Here is a 22,592-nt window from a genome sequence, read left to right on the forward strand (position 1 = left end):
GGCAGATCATGAGTTCAGGAGTTCTAAATCACCCTGGCCAACATGGTGAAACCCTGTCTCTACTAAAAATACAAAAATTAGCCGGGTGTGGTGGCACATGCCTGTAATCCCAGCTACTCAGGAGGCTGAGGCAGGAGAATTGCTTGAACCCGGGAGGCAGAGGTTGCAGTGAGCCGAGATCCTGCCACTGCACTCCAGCCTGGGTGACAGAGTGAGACTCTGTCTTAAAAAACAAAAACAAAAACAAAAAATATGAGACCCTTGTTCCTCTTGCTTTTCCCTTTCTTATGCCTATCTTTTTCTTTATAAGATAACAGTGTAACTGAAATTTCACTATCAGTAGTTTCTGTTGGTAACTTGATAGAATCTAATTTCAGAGCTCCTTTAAGTCATAAATTAAAAAAAAAATCTGTGCTATTGATAATACTACATATTGTATATGGATAAATTCCTCTGGGGAAGTTGAGACCTGTATACATACAATTTTTTTTAAAGTCATATAGTTATAACAGGTTTCACCTGAGTCCCATATATTTTGACTTATTTGTTTGTCATTAAGAATAGCCTCATAGCTCAAAACCATTATGCAAACTAGGGTTATCATATTGCTATTAACTTTATTTTGCATTTTCCTTTTAGAATTTTGTACCTGTTCCTTACCAAATTTCTGCCGAAGTACTATTCCTAACAGAACAATGCTGGCCCAGCACTTTGAGAGGATGGCTAAAAGACTCCAGAATAGATGAAACTGAACTTAACAAAGGACTCCCGGAAGGCTTATCCTGAGAGCAACTCCCTCCAGGTCTCCTTTGTTGTCCAAATATTGCAAAAGGGTTTTCAGGCTGACTAGTTGCCAATCCCTCCCTCCAATGTGGGACCAGACCAGTAACCCAGGACAGGTCCATCTTGGTTAAAGGATGATCAGCAATGATTTCAGAGAGAGATCTTGATCAAAAGGAGGAAATATGAAAATTTTCAGAATAAAAATGAAGTCCCATGTCATTTTTTAAAACCATGAATAATGAAGCCAGGGAAGAACATGAAGGGAAGGGAGGGTTCTCATACATGGATTCCCAAATAAAAAAACTCTCACAAAAGACTGCAAAAATCATAATCTTGCACAAAGGCCATCACAATCTTACACACACACAAAATTTCTGCAAGGACATCTGCCCAGCAACTGCTTGTCCAGACTTTAACTGACAGCACCCTTGTTATTGATCCTTGTAGCCAAGGATAATTATCTCAAAAGAATTATGTAATCCTCCTCATTTTACCTTTAAAAGCCTTTGTATTCCTCTACATTCCTGAATATACACATAGTTTACTATGGCACACGTATTCTCATTGCAATATCTAGTCCCAAATAAATATCATTTTCTTTCAGAGACTCCCTCTCTGTTCATTATGTAGAATGACAGCTGGCTAAAAAGGTCAAGTAGGTGTCATTCATGTGACTGCTCGGACTGCCAGAGCTGCTTTTATGAGAACGTTATGTCATCATTTCAAGTATCCCATGAGACTTTAATCTGAGCAAGTACCGTCCTTCAAAGCCCAAGCGTACAATAATAAATGCATCCTCTTTGAATATGGTGGGCTTTCCATGAACCCTGTCACTTGCAAGCCAACGGAGCCACTGAATGATACTAAAGAACAGCCAACTCACACAGCAACCAAAGAAAGGACATCAAGGCAGCCTACTAGTGGCGTAGTACTCCCATCTGAGAAGGACAGTATGGGCACTAAACACTGATTTCCAGCACAAGGAAAACATGCCGTCACAGTGCATGATGGGAAACACTGAGTTGGGTGGGGCTGGAGGTCTCCTTTCCGTCCTTTAAGACAGCTCTCTCAGAGGCTTTCCATAATCATCTGAATGGCAGCAACATCCTGGGCATTCTCTACCCTCTTACTTGAATGTTACCTTCTTTGTAGGATTTATCTGTACTTGAAGTTACTGTATTGACTTCTTTACATATTAACAAGTTGCTATATGTCTGCAGCCCTCATTCCTGCCCCTAATCCAGCTCTCTCAGCACACACTAGCGTATGTGTTCACTAGAGGCAGTCGGTGCCTCTATTTTTGTTCATTGCTGGGTCCCCACTACCTGCTCTACTGGAGGGGATGTGAGGATTAAGCTGAAATCTAAAGAGGTGTAGGAGTTACGAAGGTAAAAGGAGAAGGTAGGGGGGATCTCCGTAAAACTGAACATGTATAAAGATCCTGCATCAAAAAAGACTACAACAAACCTGTAGAAGAGACAGAAGGCACCTGGCCTCACACTGAGAGAACAAGGGGCAAAGAAGAAGGTAGCAGCCAACTTGTGCTGGACCACGAGGGTCACATCAAGTGATGTTGTCTGTATCTTAAAAAATGCTTTATTAATTTTGAAGCATAAGACCTATGTGCTCTGACAATGATGATATAGTGCAATTATTTTTAAATGAGAAAGGAGTTCAACATTTAAAAATTTAAAAATGGAGAAGAAAAAAAGGGAAGGATATATGCTAACAATGTTTTTAACTGTTTTCAGAAGAATTTTAAGTGCCTGTAGAGTTATAAAAGTTAAAAAGGGTCCTTGGAAGTTTTTGTTTCTTTTAAAGCAGCTCCAAAAATGTTTCTAGCAGAAAAGCCCCAGCTCTTAGAGCCCCCCCACCCGGCCCCCGCGCCTTGCCCCTCCGCCCCACTGTCCTGCAAGCTTCAATATGCAAATGCTAGCCATTAGAAACTGGGTCCACCCAAACATGGCGATTCTGCCATCTTCTTCCTTGCCTCCACATGTGCCTGGCAACATGGTTGCCACCGCAAATCCTCAGGTGCGTAGAACATCATGGTGCTCTATATTTGCATGTTAAAAGACTAGGGTGGGAGGGCCAGCTTTTCCTGGGCTATGTGAATGACATGCATGGTTAAGCCAATCCCCTGAGCCCTATGCAAATCAGACACCACCTCCTCCAGCCTCCTCACATAAGCAGCCACTTTCCTGCTGCACATGGGGTTTTCTCTTTGTTCAAATCCCCCCGCTGCCTCTGTCTCTGTATGAGGGAGCTGTTTTCTTCTTCCTTCCTTTTTTCTTGCCTATTAAGCTTATGGCTTCTTACAACCACTCTCTGTATGTCTGTGTCATTTTATCCAAACCGGCACGAGACAAAGAACCTGATGTTCCTCTAGCCATTGGAGCTGTCTGTATCTCTAGTACAAAAAATATGCAAAAAAAATACATAGGAAAAATTTAAAACTTTATGAAATGATTTTAACAGAGGCCTAAATAAATATAAAAATATAATATGTCCATGCACAGAAAGATTTAGTAACATAGAGATATTGATCTCTCCAAACTACATTTATAGATTAAGTGCAGATCCAATGAAATTCCCAGCAGGGGTTTTCATAGAATTTTATACGCTAATTATCAATTTTACATAGAAGAGTATGGCACCAAGAATGATGAGGATATTTTTGAAAAAGAACAAGGTGAGAGACTTATCCTACCTGATGTCAAGACTCATCTGAAACTTTAAGCAAGTTAGTGTAATATGAGTATAGGGATAAACAGACCAACCAGTGGAATTAAGAATCCTGAACTCTCTTATGCTTTCTTAATAGTGAAAGAGGTGGCATACCAGATCTTTAGGGAGGGAAGAGTTATTTGATAAATAGATATGGAAAGATGGTTACCAACCAGAAAAATTCAATGTCATAACCCAATCTCACTCAATATAAAAAGAATCAATCCCAGATGGATTTGGAATTCGTCTTTTTAAAAACCTTTAAAATTCTTATTAAAAAATATAGGTGACTATCCTTCTGATCTCAGGGTAGGAAATGATCTCTTTAAAATATTTTTATACAATTACCTGATTTAAAATTGATAAACTTTATCAGTAGACATATAAAAGATAGTGAGTTACTAATTAAAAGAAGATATTAGCAGTATAGAAATGAACAGCAGGTCGGGCGCAGTGGCTCACGCCTGTAATCCCAGCACTTTGAGAGGCCAAGGTGGGTGTATCATGAGATCAGAAGTTCAAGACCACCCTGGCCAAGATGGTGAAACCTCATCTCAGCTAAAAATACAAAAATTAGCCAGGCGCAGTAGCAGACTCCTGTAATCCCAGCTACTAGGGAAGCTGAGGCAGGTGAATCACTTTAACTCGGAGGATGGAGGTTGTAGTGACCTGAGATTGTGCCATTGCACTCCAGCCTGGGTGACAGAGTGAGACTCTGTCTTAAAATAAATAAATAAATGAACAACAAATCAGTAGCAAGAATATGTAAATATTCTTACCAGAGAAAAATGTGCAAATAGCATGAATAAGCTTTTCATAAAAGAGAAAACAGACGTGGTCAAAACACTAATGAAATTCAATCCCAAGACTATCATAAAATACCATCTTACAGCCATTTAATTGGCAAAAATAAAAAATGTGTCAATACTAACTTGGTAAGAATATGTGAATCTACAGGGTGGGAATATAATTGTTACTACTTTTTTGAAAAATAATTTGACCTTATCCTGTAAGTTGAACATTCACATATTCTACATTTGATCCCACTCTTAAGTAAAACACTCAAGAGAAACAATTGTTGATGTGTACTGGACACATGTATAACTGTTCATATTAACATGTAGCCAAGCACAAACACCTTGGTACAACCTGCAAATCCATCAAAAAGGAATGATGAATAAAATATTTAATATTTATGCAATAAAATACTATACAGCAGTAAAAGTGAATGGACCACAGCAACAGTAAGTAATATGGGCAAATATTAGCAATTTAACATTATATAAACATAATTACTGAATTATTACATACAGCTTGATGTCCTTTCTATGCATTAAAACCAAACCAAATAAAGGCATTTTTACCATCACATAAGAAATGAGAATACACATGCACACAATTTAAAGTGATAATGATCTCAGTGGAAGGAGTGGGGGTGGGGTGATTATAGGATGAGATATGATAGAAATTATTGTTAGAGTTCTAGGTTTGAAGTTGGGTAGTAAGCTCATTGGTGCTCATGACATTATTAAAACAAATAATAGGGGATGCGTGCATCCATGTGGAGAAATGCAGCATGAACAACAGGTATAAATTCTAACTCTCACCTCGGCTGTAAATGAGGCAAAGATCTACAGAACATTTACTTGATTACAGACTGTCAAACAAAGACATATTAGTGGCCACGGTGGGCTGTGACAACTCTAGTCTCACCTCGATGAGTCAGGTTAAAAAGGATATTGACACTTCTCTTCCTTAGGTAATTTTCAGCTATGAGTGTGAAGTTATAAGTTTCTTGTGAGTCTTGAGTTATTTGCCAATTACACCAGTTTTTGTGGGTACAAAGTTTATTTTCCCCAGAAAATCTTTAAAAACAAAACAAAAGAATACAACAATTAGAAGGTTTTACTTCTGTCAAAGCAAATGTATCCCTTAACCCTTGGGGCATTCTCAGTGACTGTCAAACTATGTTCCCCATAATGGCACTGATACACCGCCAACAAATGAAAATACTGTTTCTACAAATTTGGTATATGTGCTAAAACGTCTTAACAGTGAATCACTGACACCACTTAAGGGTGGGTGGCAAAAAGTCCCTTAATTGGAATATTCTTAAAAAGTCAGAAATTGGGTAGACCCAGATTATCAGAGGGGACTATTTTCATGTCAAGATATACCATTGACTGTCATTCTTACCATACTATGCTAAGCGTTCCTTTATTAGAAACCTCAGGTAGAAAATATTAGACACTTGTGACCACTTAAAGGTTTCCTCTTGATCTTGGCAGATGGTTCTAAAATATTTGTTCCAATTTCCTGCAACATCTAAATGTAGATTTTGCCATGTTGTTCACAAGCACCTCAAACAAGGAAGAACTTGTCAAGAATGTAACCAGAGCCAACTTACGATTCAAATAAAGTGTAGCTTTGGGAAGGTTGTTTAGACCACCCCAAGGCAGTGTCCACCCCAGGATCCCAAGTACAGTGCAAAGTCTTGAAGTCCTGGGTTTCACAAGAAAAGTCCTTGGGCTCCTCAAGTACTTCTGTCCATACAAAGGAAAACAGACCTAGTTAAATCTTTTTATTGGAAGCTAAGCCATATGGAAAGCTCTGTTTAGAGTCTGAAGCCACAGAGTTACTCTGAACAACATGGGGATCACTGAGATGGAAGCCTACATATCAACAGCCTCCTAAAGTCACTTTTCAGGGGCCACCTCATCTTGGCCCCTTCTCCTTCCTGCACTTGTGATTTCTCAGATGCCATGGGCATGGGTGGTCAATATTATGCAAGTGCTTGGTGCTGTGTCTGTTTGACAAGGGTTGTATCCCCAGTCCCTGCCAGAGTTTCCTTTTGGGTGCTGCGGCTCACAGAAAGCCTCAGGGATGTGAGAAAATCAGTCAGATTTGTGAACCTGCTAAATTCCACAGGCAGGAGCTGAGTGTTCAGGGAATAGTGAAGCACTTCTGAGTCCCCAAAGTTACTGCTGCTGTTAGTGACCATGGTAAAGGGACACAGAAGAAACAGGCATCCAGGTGACTGAGGCTTCCTTTGGCAAGGGAGGTAGGGAGGGAGATGTCCCCTACTGTGTAAAGGGAAGGAGATGCTCAAAACAAAACACAGGAGGCCATTAGTTGTGCACACACAGACCTATATAAAAATCAAAATGTTCCCACTCCACTAATGTATCCAATGGAGCCCATTTACTGCACAGTTAAGAACAGTAATGGCCTCCATTTGCTGATCTCCTACTGCACACAGGTATTACTGGGGCCAGATGCTACACACATTCATCAATCCTCACAATCACCATCACTGTCCCCATTTTACAAAGGAGAAAAAACTGGCTCAGAGAGGCTAGGAAAGTTGGTCAAGACGACACACCCAGCCAAGGAAAGAAGATTCAAAGCCAGGACTCCTGGGCCGCAACCCCGGCTGACTCTGTGGCTGTCCAATCTGCAGCCCCTCCCCTTCCTCCATGATCCTGTAGTAATTTCAGCATGGCTGGGGGAAAAAGGGTATTTTCCCAGTAGTCCAGGTCATGACCCGAAGTGTCTCTTCTTTAATACTACTGATTTCTAGGAATACAACTGTCAGTAAAAACAAGAAAACAACAGGAAATCCTGGAAATATTACTGAAGGACATCAATTTCAGAGCCTCTTTATAAAACTTGGGAAGCAAAAGAAAATCAAGATCATGGGCAGAAATGTTTAACTTGTCTTCTAGTAAAGGAAATTTAATCTATTCCTCAGGAAATGAGAAGAAAGGGCCACAGAGAATTTGCATACTTACTTGAGACAAAGAGAACGATGCCTTTTATGCCTTTAGAGACATTTCCTTGGCTCACTTCACAATACATATCTGCCCCTGTTTTCCTAATGAAAGGCACACTACTCAAATGGAATACAGATACATGTGGATCAAGCTGTTCTCCATAAATCTGTTTCCCTTCCCAATAACAGGATACATTATTTTGAATGTTTCTAGAAACATAGCAAATGGTGACATTGGCACCTTCTTCCACCAGTTTATCTTTAGGGAAAACGAACAATATATCCTGTCCAAGAGAATCTTGTACTGCAAGACCAAAAAAAAAAAAAAAAAAAAAATAGCCAAGTTAGTATCTCACTCAAAATTCAAGCCTCTTAAAACAAGTTGTCCATTTTCCCTCAGCAGATAACTTTAGCTTTTTCTACCTCCTGTAGAAAACAGCAACCTAAATGTATCTGCCAATCCTCTACCTTTTGGTGCATGCGAGACAATCCTTTCCAGCATTGCTCCTATTGTTACACAGCTACCACTGCTGTTGCAGTTATGGCCACAGACAGCACGTTACTATTACCACTCTGAGCACTGCATGATTGCTACTGCTAGGTTATTGTATCAGCAGCAGCTGCTCAAGTCCCAGCCCTGCGGGAGGCCATGTTAAGTGTTTATGTACATTATCTTAGGACATTCTTAGTACTTTACGACAACAGGTCAGGTAGGACTGAGCTAAAGTTTGCTCAGCCTATACAACATGGCAAAACCCCATCTCTACTAAAGATACAAAAAATCAGCCGGGCGCAGTGGCTCAAGCCTGTAATCCCAGCACTTTGGGAGGCCGAGGTGGGTGGATCACGAGGTCAAGAGATGGAGACCATCCTGGTCAACATGGTGAAACCCCATCTCTACTAAAAATACAAAAATAAGCTGGACATGGTGGCGCATGCCTGTAATCCCAGCTACTTGGGAGGCTGAGGCAGGAGAATTGCCTGAACCCAGGAGGCAGAGGTTGCGGTGTGCCAAGATCGCACCATTGCACTCCAGCCTGGGTAACAAGAGCAAAACTTAGTCTCAAAAAAAAAAAAAAAAAAAGATACAAAAAATCAGCTAGGTGGTGGCACATGCCTATCCCAGCTGTTCAGGAGGCTGAGGCTTGAGAATCGCTTGAAGTCTGGATTTTTATAAACTGTGGTTTTACCACAGAAAAGTAGTAAAACCACATTCAGACTGACACAGTTTACCCAGCTCCAAAATCCCTCATAATCTCTTAATTGTTCTGGAGATCATATCTCTCCCTAGCTTCTCAGAAATGCCGGTCCCTCAAATGTGAGGGGTCTTTAAAAAGCTCATTTTTTAAAAGTTTATAAAAATCCAACTTTCAAGAGATTCTCAAGCCTCAGCCTCCTGAATAGCTGGGACTACAGGCATGTGCCACCACCTGGCTGATTTTTTTGTATCTTTAGTAGAGATGGGCTTTTGCCATGGGTGTTGGCTGGTCTTGAACTCCTGAGCTCAGGCAATCTGCTCGCCTCAGCCTCCTAAAGTACTAGGATTACAGATGTAAGCCACTGCACCCAACTTCTTACTATCTTTTTAAAATCCTTTCTTTCCCTGTATATGTGTCCGTGTAATGGTTAGCACATGACCTCTGGAGCCAGATTGTCTGGGTTAGAATTCCAGCTCCACCACTTGGTGGCGTGGTGACCTTGTGTGGCTTCTTTAACCTTTCAGTGCCTGTTTCCTTACCTGTGAAGAGAGGATAAGAAGCCCTTTTACAGGACTGATATGAGAACTAAATATATATAGTACTTTAAAAAGTGACTAGGCCATAGATTTAATTCAATTATTATCTCATTATTATTATTTTAACGGGAGCAAAAGAAAATGACAAAACTCACTCTAAACTTTAATTACAACAACATTAAATTATCGGTAATAAAGAATATTTAAAATATATTTATCCATAATCTCATCTTTCAAACAACATATCACTTTCATTTTTCCATATTTCCCCTGCCTTTAGATTGGGGGGGGCTACAACTTGAGCCCACCATCTGTTGGTGTGTGTGTGTATGTGTGTGTGTATGTGTGTGTGTGTATGTCAGAACCTCACTCTGTGGCCCAGGCTGGAGTGTAATGGTGTGATCTAGGCTCACTGGAATCTCTGCCTTTTGGGTTCAAGTGATTCTCCTGCCTCAGCCTCCCGAGTACCTGGGACTACAGGTGCCCATTGCCACACCCACCTAATTTTTGTATTTTTAGTAGAGACATTGTTTTACCATGTTTCCCAGGCTGGTCTTGGACTCCTGACCTCAAATGATATGCCCACCTTGGCCTGCCAAAGTACTGGGATTACAGGCGTGAGCCACCGTGCCAGGCCCTATTTTTGTAAATAAAGTTCTATCAAAAAAGCCCTCTCATTGGTTTACACACTATCTATCTATGGCTGCTTTCACACTACAGTGGCAGAGCTGAATAGTCACAACCGAGATGGTATGCTCTGAAAAGGATATAATATCTCTTATCTGGTCCTTCACAGAAAAAGGTTCCCAACCTCTACTCTAGATGCATACACATTTTGTGTTGCTCAAATACATACATATGTACAATTTATGTCTTGCTTTGTTCACTTAGCATTTATAATATACACACTTTACACGTTTTGAAAACAAATACGAAATTGTCTGATTTGCACAACCGTCTCAATGAATAAGTTCAGGAGCAAGACTTCAGACTACATCTTCCAGTGCCAAGTTTCACACCTGTGTTTTTTACTTCCCACAGGAGCCAAAGGAAAATAATGTCAGTGTCTACCCAGGGTTCCAAGAAGGAGATTTCCACTATTCAACTATTGCTCTTCATTAAAAAAACATATTAACCTTTTTCACTCTTGTAACTACCTCACTTCTTACCATTGACTTCCACCCATGAACTCCAGTTGCTCCAGAAATTTGGCTCAGGGAACCTGGCATCGACCACCGTACTCTTTATTCTTACAAAGTGTGTTGCACATTCCAAAGGGAGTTCGGATTCCCAGCTCCAATGCAAAACCTGGTTCCACTTCACAGTGGTGCTATAATTCCCCTAAAAGCAAAGAGGAAAAAAAAAGGAAACACATAGCCATCTTGTTCTGTAAAATAGCTTGACTTGACTTATCCCAAAGCACACACCTAAGATCCCATTGCAGGGCCACAATATGTACAAGGGAAGATCATTTCTGTTAGTCAATTCCCTGTGCTCTGATGCCTCGCATAGGAGCCAGCTATAATCTCCTGCCTTTTGAGAACTCAGCTTCCAATCCCTATGGTCTTCCAATTCCACGGGTCTCATGTGGAACATGCGGAAGAGAAAACAGAAGCTACTCAGGTCTTGGGGAACAGATCAGAGACAGAAGGTGTTCACTGTGCCAGTCCCAGAGAATCTACGAAAGTTCTTGAAAAGTAGAGAATTAATTCAATCATCCTTAAAAAAAAAAAAAAGATTGATTGTTTTACAAATATCCATCTTTAGTGAAGATCAGATTAGGTTGGCCAAATCTCAGTTAAGAAAGCAGTCTTTCATGGCACGCCAGAAATTTCATTTTCTCTTGGAAGTCAACAGATGGCTCTCCGAGTCTCCCTTGGTTTCCTGTCTCTTGTGTTTTCAGATGTGGTGGCCACATGGACCACACCCCATCTCTTGGGCTCCGCTTGTCAGACTCTTAAGCCCTGGAGATGTCAATGACACAAAATGTCTTGTCTAGGTTGAAGTGCCATTTGGGCTTCTGGCATAGCCTTTAGCTTTTATCTTTCTGAGATTCTGGTGTTTCTATTCTCTAATTCCAGCAGCTTCAGTGGTTCCTTTACACCTTACCCTGTTACACAAGGCCTGCTATATAATCTGGCTCCAACCTACCGGTCCCTTGCAGGAACCATCTCTCCAAACATGGCTCCTCCCAACACGTCGGCATCTGCCTTATGCTTTCACACCTGTCCTTGCTCAGGCATTGTCTTTGGTTTGGTGTCTTCCGCTCCCTGCTGAATTGGGAGCTGTCCCCTTCTTCAAGCCCGGGTCATGCCCCATCTCCATCATGAAGCCTTTCTTGCTCTTTCTTCTGCATTCCTCTCGTCTCCACCCCTCCTGAGGCCCTCCTCTATACCGTGGCTAGCTGTTGGTGTACCAGCTGTGACTCCAGCAGAAACTGCTCTCCTCTTCTGCATGTCCCCCATAGCTCCAGCCACATCTTCTCCTCAGAATGCTTCCTCAAAGACTCCTGTTTTCTGCCCCATAGCTGCAAGGTGGAGACAACACACATGTGACAATTCCTGGGGGAACTGAGGTCAAGCCTGCATCCGTGTTTCTAAGGGCGAATGTAAGTCCTTGGTGAAGGGAGGGATAAGTCACATGTCACACACTGCTTGGAGTTAGCAACTCAGAGGCCTTCTTCTATTTATGTCTGCCCCCTGTTCAGGTCGCTAACTTGAAACAGTGTCCCTGACAAAACTAAACCCCGCCCTGGGCTGAGAACATGCCAGTCCACTCAGTGGGCATTTAATTGTCGGCTTCCTTTTTCACTCTACGCAGACTGCGATATTTTTAATGTTTACATTTTATTTCCATTTATTCCATTACTTTATTCCTAGATCACAAAATATGTTCTTTTTTTTTTTTTTTTTTTTTTTTTTGGTTTTTTTTTTTGAGACGGAGTTTCGCTCTTGTTACCCAGGCTGGAGTGCAATGGCGCGATCTCGGCTCACCGCAACCTCCGCCTCCTGGGTTCAGGCAATTCTCCTGCCTCAGCCTCCTGAGTAGCTGGGATTACAGGCACGCGCCACCATGCCCAGCTATTTTTTTTGTATTTTTAGTAGAGACGGGGTTTCACCATGTTGACCAAGATGGTCTCGATCTCTTGACCTTGTGATCCACCCGCCTCGGCCTCCCAAAGTGCTGGGATTACAGGCTTGAGCCACCGCGCCCGGCCAATATGTTCTTTTAATAAGTTGTGAGGTCCTGATCCATGAAACTCTCACTATTTAACGTGAGCAATATCAAGTACATTTTACTTAAATGTTTTTAAAATTTAAGAGCAAATAACCTGTCTCTCCGGCCACCCCGACCCCTGCTAGAAGGAAGTACATCAATAATGGCAACCTCACTATAATGTCAACAAGTCACAGACTGAATTTTACCTCCCACTTCTCCTTAAAGTGCAGCACTTCTGTCATCCGCATCTCTGCTTTGGCCAGACCCCACAGCTCGCTTCCTACTGGCCACACCTCCCTTTCCCCAGTTCCCCACCACACTCTGCTTTGCAGCTATTCAAATCAGATCTTGCCACTTCCTTTGTTCTTATTGCCCTTGGGATAAAACAAAACAAAACAAAACCTGAGCATGCTCCCATGGTCCTGTGTATCTAGGCCTCTGCCACCCCATGTGCTTGGGGATTCAGCACCACAGCCAGTTTTCAGACCTGGAAATTCTCCACCACCTCTCTCAGGGCCTCTGCTTATGCCTGTTGGGCCTGCTCAGAGCACTCTTTTCTACTCTACTTGCTACATTAACTTCAATCCTCTTGGATATCTGGTCTCACACAGTCCTTTGTCCAGACTGTGGGAGAAGGTGAGGCCTAATCCCAACCTCACAGCATCTCATCAGTGACCTGTACACACAGCCCACATGTAGAATACCCTATTTGTGTGTTTACTTCCTCATTCCTTCCAGCGTGCTCAGTGCTGATATTCCCACACTATGCACAATGCCTGACCTGGGCCCACAGTCTGCAACTCTGGACTGAATGATTTCATCATTTCATTAATATGCAATGAGTTGTGTTTCCCCCAGACACTATTTATGTGTGGATTCTGTTTAACCTCAACTTCTGCTTTGTGGTTTTTACAGCCCCTGTTAATGTAGGAGATAAAACTTTTCCTTAAATACAGCAATTCAGTGATTTTTTTTTTCTTTAAATATGATAAATTGTCTTTGGGTCACTTGATTCATTGAAGTGGTAAGTTTAATCTGACCCTTGCAGACATCAGTAAATCACAAGAAACTGGCACATACATTCACCACAGAAGTCTAACCGAGGTCACTGATTTGTTACTGAGATGTTTGACTCCCACGCCTGGCCTCCTTCCAAGCTTGAGCTCTTACCCTCCTTTGCCTTCCTATGCCATTGACAAAATCATAAAGCAAAGGGAAGGGGAGGGCCACGACTCAGGGCAGGACCATGCAGTTCAGGGTTCCAAATGGCCAATACCATCCAGGAGACGGCTCGGTGCCTCTGGCTCAGCTGCAAGTAACTGGGTCAAGGTGCTCTTCCTTTGGCTTGTTTGGGAACAGAGGTGTCTGAGACACCGAGTCCAGAAGCTCCCCCTTATCCCCCAGCATGAATGAGAGTACTCTGTCAGGCCTGCACTACAGGGAGCTTCCCTGTGTAAGGGAGATTTTAGTCTAAACAGAAGCAGCATCTTCCCCTTAACAGGAGGAGGATCTTATATTTCTCCTCAACTTCAGGCATGAGTGATTCAGACAAGCGCTTCTCAAGGTATTATCTATCCCATAGAACATGTGCCCACCAACGGCCTGGGGGCTGCATGTGACTGTCATCCCTGTCTGGGCACAGGGGTGAAGGATGATCCCACCTTGCCTCTGTCACTTGGAGCAACACAACAAACCTCTCTGTGGTGTAGTTTTTTCTCTGTTGTGGTCAAGCTGGGTTGGGTGTTGTCGGGATGACACGATAGACAAAGCAAAACTCTACCCCAAAGGATCTCGAGCCCTAGAAGGTTACAGAAATAGTCTACACTAGCTGCTTTCTCTAGCAAAGAGGACTATTAAAGAATCCAATATGAAGCACATTTGAGCAACTGCTTTTCAGGAAAATAAAGAAAAAGATCCACTTGGTCTATAGCTAATGGTGTTTTCTCTAACGTAATAATCGGTATGAGTTGTCTTTTGGAAATATAAAGAACAGGATCCATGCAGTCTATGGTTAATCTGATTTTTGCTAATGGTGCTAAGGGCTAGTTTTCCACAATTCCTCCAGCACTTCCACCTCAATTATTCTTTTTGTAGCTAATTATCAGTCACAATATGACCTTTGCTTCAATGTTTTACTGGGCCCAAATTACCAACGAGTGTACCCATTAAAAATACAAAAATCAAAATCACTAGTAGGGATGGTGGGAATATGTGCTGATATGCAGGGAGAAAATGGCTACACCTAAGCATCACTGTTGTTGAAAATCATCATACTATTTAAGTCTCATTGAGGGAAACTGCCTTTCAAAATGTAGAATTATAGACTTGGTATGAATCCTAAATGGACAGAGTCAAAACTTTATGTAACTTGCTCAGATCTCAACTTGCAATAATGAATATGGAAAGTAACTGAGGATTTTAAAACTGGTGACTTTTATGCTTTACCAAAGGAACTAACCATGCTGTATCTGTGTACCCAAAGCCTCCACTGTCTGGGGGAAGAGTGGACCTGGCTGAGCTGCCGGAGGGCCCGAGCACAGTCCTAGGCTTCTCTTATCTGTAGGAAAGTTTTCAGTTCCTTTCAATGAGAAAACATTCCACTGTCCTTAAACATCCCGTGAAAATGGCTGGACATTATGTGCATGTAGATTACTAGAGTGCCCAGATGAGACACAGAAATCATAAACCACTAATGTGTCCCAGTGTACTAGATGGGGACACCTCAGGCAAAACAGACCCAATAACCATCTGAACGAAGGTAAGTGAAAAATCCACCCCAAAGAATTTAAAGACAAAAAGAGTATGAAATTCAGTATTTTCTTAATTTAATTTGTTGTAGAAAAAGCCACATGTGACGCATCAAAGGACCCAGGAAGTTACTCTCCAACATGGCTCCTTGGTGACTAGAACATTAAGTGCTAGTACTTACTCTTCCTTGCATTTCAGCAGGGTATAGCCAAGAAACTGTCAGGAAGCTACATTTGAAAGAAAAATGATGCCAAATTATTACATCTTATTTAGGAAAATCTCTGGGGGACAGAGAAGAAAGAGGTAGGAGGAATGAAATGGTTAATATTCGTGGATCTCTGGAATCCAGTGTTCATGAGGACAGATTCAATAGTCTTCTCAGGAGACAGAGCAAAACGGAGAAAATAATCTATTCTCTTAACGCATCCCATCCTACCTACCAAACCAAAGTTGTCATGTTACTTTGTCCTGAATCCTTAACTGAAAACACAGAAATGTAATTGTTTAGAAAAACTGATCTGAGCTGCTAATATGTTTCTAAAATGAGATTTTTTTTTCAGATGTTATAAAAGATAAAACATGGTGTCTTTTTTTAAAGATGATTTTTAAAATATTGAGCCAAAAAATTACTTACCACCCAGATGACATTGGATGTTTCAATTCTACTGATCTGGATCTGAAATACCATTTTCAATTCCTGATGATATGGAAGGTTTTGGACAGTCCATTGTAAATGCAAACTCTGATGTGCAGAATTGGTGGAAACTTTAAGTGATACAGGAGTCAATGGTAAACGTTCAGCCAAGACTGAAAAGACCAAAATGAGGTATGAAATAATGTTTAATAGGAGCATGATTGGAGTCAGGGATAATTAAACTTAAGTATCATCATTACTTAGCTCTGGAAAACATTGCTTATATGTGCATCCTGGAATCAGACACCTTGGAAAACTGGAAGATAATTTAGAAATTACTTAGCAGACGCAGAAATAAAGACCTAGATGAATGAAGTGACTTGCTCAACAATATTTGGCAAGCTCATACATTGATAAACAGGTACACAAAACAGAAAGATCCTTTACTAGACAATCTAACTGGTTTGGAAATTTATGAGAAGGTCGAAAAAAAGAAAGAGAACTTTTTTGATAGAAATGTTACATTTCTGGAAATCAGAAATAAAAGTTTCCTTTTTTGAAAGTCAGTATTTTGTAGTTTAGTAGAAGACTACAATGTGGGAGCATATCTTATCTGTAGACATTGCCATTTGTCTCTCAATGTATTTAGCTTAAAAGATAAAGACTAGCAAGAATTAACTGAACTCTCTGGATGAGACCAGCAACATACCAGTCATTTGACGTGAAACAAAATAATTGTGACAAGGTTCCAAGCTCAAAGAAGAGAGCTAGTTCGAGAGACATGATGAACTCATATGAAACAATCAGAGATTGAAATTTTACACTAGTTGGTAGTATGAAACAGTCTGTAAAAGAATAAGGAATTCAAACATGAATCAGATTTGCTGAAGTTGGTGGCCTTGGGAAGCTGCAGCCTGTCTCTTTGGCTGACTGTACAAACCACCAATGGCGCCACTGCAAATGGCTTGCACACAGAGGTTTAAGCAGATATATCTGGCACTAGAGAGACAATGGGCCCTAAGTAAGTGAAGTCCATGCTGATTCTTAGAGAAGAACAAATCATGACTTTCCACTTAAGAGGAGCAAAACACCATATAGACTGAAAAAGAATTTAGGTATATAACCCAAAGAATTGAAAGCAGGAATTGAAACAAATAATTGTCTAGAAATTTATAGCAGCATTATTCATAACAGCCAAGAGGTGGAAACAACTTTCATCAGTGGATGACCAGATGAACAAACTGTGGTATATACATACGAAGGACTGCTAGTCATAATAAATTGAATACTGCTACATGCTACGATTAGATTAACCTCACAAACATCATGCTAAGTGAAAGAAGCCAGATACAAAAGGTTTTATACTGTGATTCCATTTGTATGAAATAGCCAGAACAGTAAGTACCATGGAGACAGAAAGCAGAATGGTAGCTAGCTGCCAGGGGCTGAGAGAGAGGGCAATCAAGACTAACTGCTTAAGCAGTGGTTTCCTTTTGGGGTGATGAAAATGTTTTGGAACTGAATGGGGTGATGGTTGCACAACACTGTGAATGCACTAATATTGCTAATTTACTCACCAAATGAGTAACATCAATCAATGTCACTAATTACTCAGTATAAAAATGCTCATGTAACGCAGAAACTGAATTCCCACAATCCTACCAACTCTACTTTTACTCTATTGCCAAGTTTAAATCATATATATTTTTCTTGGGTTTTCTCATACACTTAAAAAAATATATTGAAATATGTATCCCATTTTATGGTTTTTAAAGGACATGTTATTTTTTAAACCAATAAAGGGAAGTAAAAATAAAATGTTAACAGTCATTATAACAGTAATTATTTCTGGATGATGAGGCTGGGTGATTTTAATTTTCTTCTTTATACTTTTCAGTATTTTGTAAATGTTCTTCAGAAACATGTATTAGTTTGAGAATCATATAATATGTTACATGTGAAAAGAAATGCTTCTTTAAGATATCTGATTCACTCCACTATAATGATACTTCAGAATATGCAATTCCTCCTGAGTTTTCCTAAGCCCTTGTTTCAAGCACTGATTGCAACATGCTGTAAGAGTCTGTCTCTGTGTCTGTCTCCCTGTAGACTGTGAGTGAAACAAGGTTGGGACTCAGCCTTACTCAGCTCAGAGAAACCAAGACTAAGAACATACTAGCTATGGGACAGACATTCAGTGATTGGTTGCTGAATGAATGAGTCAACTACCAGTCTAAACTTTACTTCTGGAAGCTCCAGGTAAAAGAAGAACACCTTATATTAACATATGCTATTAGTGAGTACTGAATGACTCAGGTGCTCAAGTGACGTCAGTCAAAAATAACCTGTTAAAAGCAATCTAGGACTTCCTTGGGAAATAGTGGAAAATACCAAGGTTAAGTCAGAAAGATCAAAGAACCAAAAAGATTCTTAAATCCAATTCCATTATTTTTCAGATGAGGAAATTCAGGTTAAAAAATGGGAAGTGACTTTGCCATAGCCACACAATCAGACCAGAACCTAGGGCTCGTGGGTCTCTGTCCAGCTCTCTTTTTATAATGCTGGAGTGTGGCCAAAAGGCCAGGTTTGGGAATCAAAAGACCAGGATTTAATCACATAATCTCCTCCCACGTTCCCCACCCTGTTTCTCTGACCATCCATAAAACTACTCAAGGAAATAAACCATTGTCCATTCTTAAGCAGGAATATCATGCAGCAATTAAAAATAATGTTGTCGCTAGAAGAACATTTAATATCAAAGAATAACACTCACCATGTTATAGTAATTGTTTTGAGTAATAAAGAAATCCTGAATTATCTACTATAATTTAACTTTTATTTAAAAATACACTATGGATTTATCTATCTCTATTTATACACACAAATACACAGCAGACGGAGGAAAATACATCAAAATGCTGCAGTCATAGTCTCTGGCTGATGGAAACAGGTACCTGGGATTAACTGAAGAAAGTCTTGGCTCTTTCTTGTTGATTAGAGAAATTAAACCAGATGATTTGGAATAAATCCCCAGATCTGAATCTGGCTGTGTGATTAAGTGGTAAGCAAACTAGTTTGAGTGGGAGTTTAGTAAGTACTTGGTTAAATGCAGCAGAAATTGAGACAAGAAATCCAAACAGTACAGGTCAGGGCAAAGGCAGGATTAATTATCCAAGAAGGCATGCTTGACAGAGAAAGCTGGAAGCAGAAGTGAAGACTGGTTCATAGACAAACAGGGAAAGGCATATCTGATCTAAACAAAAGAAGCTGAAAGAGTGAGCAGCAGAGCTTGCTCTGAGAGCAGAGTGTCTTGTACATAGAAGGCACGTAGGAAGTAGTGCCAGATCAGAAAATGAACTTCACTAGAGAAATGAGCTGGGCTGAAAGCTTGGAGTTAGATGCCTGGGACTTCCTGGAGATCCCATGTAACTGAGTCCCCCCAGTTTTCTAAGAAAAAGAAAATGAGTTACTATTTTTATTGGTATTTTCTCTTTTCTCCATTTCCCTCTGTTGCCCACTTCCTACTTAGCCCTTTGCAAATGCAATTATAACCTTTTACCTCCCCTTCATCAGACACTCGCTACAGGATGAGCTCATCTATTAATAATGATATTCTCAGAAGCTCCAGAGAGTAACTCTTACCCACCAGGAGACTGCCTTGAGAGATAACAGTTGATTTACAACCCAAAGTATGCCCACTGCGGAACTCTCTCCCACTCTCTCAAAGTATGCCCACTGTGAAACTCTCAAGGTGGAAAATTTTCAGCCACCTTGTAGCCTATTTCTGCCCATGAAGATGCCAATTCAACTGACCAGTAGATAAGGCACCAAAGTGAGTGTGCAGACCCCTATCTGCTCACTTCCACTACTGTCTAGGCCCCCTGCTTTAAAAGTGCCCACTTTCTGCTCCAAAAGCAAAGCAGTACTCTTAAGGAGGAAAGCCTAAACTTATTACCCTAAGTTAGCTTTGGAATAAAAAGTCAGTTTCTTTATACCAGACCTTGCTAATTTTAATTGGACTCTGCAAGCCTCAAGCAACTGAACCTGCATTTTGGTTACACCCAGAGATGGGGCAGTGGGGCTGGTTGAAAATCATTCTTATTATATGGTTTGATCGCTCAGTCTGATTACACTGTGCTTACATTTTAGCAAGTAAGATAGAATGAGCAAGAGGTATACATACTACAAATGAGAAATCCTAATTCCCACCTTTCAGCCCCAGATTATAAGAGACTAACACCAAACTATGGTTTTTAATATGCCAAAAGAAGGAGCATAGCAATGTCTTCCCATGTGCCCTGGACCTAAAATAAATAAATCCAGGTGAAAGGAATGTCAGACAGAGAACTGAGCAATTATCAGAACAATGTTTCCTTCTTTTTTCAAATGTCTTTTCTTGGAGTTTCTAGGAAGATGAGAAATTCTATGCATATTCCCTGCAAAAATCATTTTCATGAATTTGTGGACAGGAATTGCATGAGTAACTACTAGGAGCAAATACCTGTACGCTTCTTTAAAAAGCTCCGGAGTACAGCAAAGAATAAATATAGGAAGAGGAAAATGTAAAACTTTGTAAAATACATATGAAAGGTACAAAAAAAATTACAAACCAATAGAAACTCTCTCAACTCTAAGATCTACTTCTAAACAAGTTCAAGGTGATAAAGTATCAGTAAACATTTTAGAGGTATTAAGTTTTCATTGACTTTATTTATAAAGTTGATTTATCTCAAAATACCTTCCCTTGGGGAGTAGCTAATTGACACAATATTATTTTTCTATAAACATTTCAGCATTTAGCATATTGTCTTGCAGAGACTTGAAAGAGTTTCTTCATATTTTCATTGCTTTTACTCATATTTTACAAAGCTAACAGCTTCACAATGAATGTAGTTGAAGGACATAAAACTTGTACTAACCGAGTGGTCAGTACTGGTGTGGCATAATCAGTGTCTTTCCCCAGAAGGAACTACTTCAATGATGGTCTGGTAAAATATGTCGATCATGGAATTCTATGAGATTAGGTCCATTTACAATTGCCCCTAATGAGCAGTACATTGACTGGGAAGTCAGGGTCAAGGGGTGGCTTATTAAGATGAGCCATCAAAATGAGAGAGGCCAAGACTAAGGCAACCACTACTCTGAGAGACTGACAAATCTCCTCATGGGAGATACTCATGAACTCGAAGTAATTCCCAAAGGAAAAAGGAAAACTTTTTTCCAAAGTGTCAATGACCTCATTTGTTCCCGACGTGATTTTTGTCTTTACTGTTCTTTCCACTTCTTACCTTCACTCTGGTAAGTCCTCAAGGACAGCAACGTTAAGAAGAACACTGTCGGAAAGACTTCAAATACAGCCATCAGTTCTGCTTTTCTGAAAAAGATAAATTATAAAGAAGGAAAATTTTATTTAATTTTCTCTCCTGGCAGGTTTCTTTGAGCCAACTGTGGTAGATAAGGCAATAAGGCTCCCATGCTTCTCCCTTCCCTGTATCCGTGTCTCTTGTCATGTGACTTTGGAGGTTCCCCAAAACAGGAAGAGTATATTTCCTTGCCCCACAGGACCTTCTTGGGTCCATAAATGAGGCACAAGTGATAGTGTGCCGGGTAGAATGGTATGCCAGTTTCTACCTGCTCTTCTGTGTTTCTACGTGTGACATGAAAAGAAGTTATGGGCTACCCTACTATATTAGTCTGTTTTCATGCTGCTGATCAAGAAACACCTGAGACTAGGAAGAAAAAGAGGTTTAATTGGACTTACAGTTCCCTATGGCTGGGGAGGCTTCAGAATCATAGCCGGAGGTCAAAGACACTTTTTACATGGTGGAGGCAAGAGAAAATGAGGAAGAAGCAAAAGTGGAAACCCTTGATAAACCCATCAGATCTCATTAAACTTATTAACTATGAGTAGAATAGCACAGGAAAGACCAGCCCCCATGATTTAATTACTTCCCCCTGGGTCCCTCTCACAACATGTGGAAGATGGGGCCACAGCCAAACCATATCACCTACTGGAACCAGAAGGAGAATGAGCAACACATGAAAACAGAGAGAGCCACCTCAGTTGCTCCAGCTGAGACCAGTCTACATCAGCCAGCAGCCAGCCAACCCCAGACAAGAGCAGCTGACCCCAAGTGAAAGAGAAATAAATGCTTATTGCTGTGTGTCACTGATGCTTGGTGGCAATGGATAACTGATCAACCAATTCATTCAGTCCAAGCAAAGACTGGCATAAAGAAAGGTCAGGCAGAGAAACAAGAGTTAAATAGGGATAATGAACAAGTACAATAGTTTCACAAAAGCTAAATTTAATTACTTGGAGGGGAGAGCATCTCCATCCTTTCCTATCTCCCTTATTAAAACTTAACCTAGGAAAAGTTAGTATATTCTCCCAAGAGACAGTCAGTTTTTCATTATTCCAAATAATTTCCGGTTTTCCTTTCCTTAGAAAAGAATTGTAAAGAGCCAAAGAGCTTCAGTGATTCATCAGGTACTTTGATCAGGGAAAAATCTGAGGACATCAAGAATAAGGCTGGATGACCTCAAAAAGGCTAATATGTTCTTAATTTAATAACAAATGTATTAGTCAGGGGAAGCACTGGATTTCACTTTTCTGCTTGAAACTCTGACTCAGCAGAGGGCAACAATGAAACAATTAATTCAAAACAATTTTTGCTTCTCTCCAGCCACTTTTGATTTTATCAAAAGCCAGCAATTCAGTAAACCAGATAATCAACTGTTACTTCCTATGTCCTCTATTTTTTAAAAATATTTTACAGGTAAATGGGAAGAATAGTGAAGACAAGAAGAGGGTAGACCACATCATCAAATTATTCTAGGATGGTCAGACCTGTGTATAGGTGAGCCCAGTTGAAAACAGAAACAGAAGACTGCAAAGAACAGGTTTTGTTCCTATTCCTTTAAGCACCTCTTTGTTTTACTTTCTATTTTTGGCAAAAAGTCATTCATACTTC

At 40.5% G+C, this 22,592-nt stretch overlaps 1 protein-coding gene across 3 annotated transcripts in view; it reads right to left on the bottom strand.

Annotated features, from left to right (window-relative positions):
• OSMR (oncostatin M receptor) overlaps positions 1-22,592 on the bottom strand; it is a 99,899-nt gene that overhangs the window by 56,332 nt on the left and 20,975 nt on the right. For all 3 annotated transcript variants that reach the window (XM_010336658.3, XM_039470412.2, XM_039470426.2), the window contains exons 2-7: positions 20,907-20,992; positions 15,619-15,791; positions 10,187-10,358; positions 7,302-7,586; positions 5,918-6,053; positions 5,224-5,375 (exon numbers count right to left, since the gene is read on the bottom strand). In XM_010336658.3, the coding sequence (XP_010334960.1) occupies positions 5,224-5,375; positions 5,918-6,053; positions 7,302-7,586; positions 10,187-10,358; positions 15,619-15,791; positions 20,907-20,979 (991 nt within the window). In that variant the 5' untranslated portion in view covers positions 20,980-20,992. The remainder of the gene's footprint in view (positions 1-5,223; positions 5,376-5,917; positions 6,054-7,301; positions 7,587-10,186; positions 10,359-15,618; positions 15,792-20,906; positions 20,993-22,592) is intronic.

Source organism: Saimiri boliviensis, chromosome 1 (assembly GCF_048565385.1).
Source record: "Saimiri boliviensis isolate mSaiBol1 chromosome 1, mSaiBol1.pri, whole genome shotgun sequence".
Lineage (NCBI taxonomy): Eukaryota > Metazoa > Chordata > Mammalia > Primates > Cebidae > Saimiri > Saimiri boliviensis.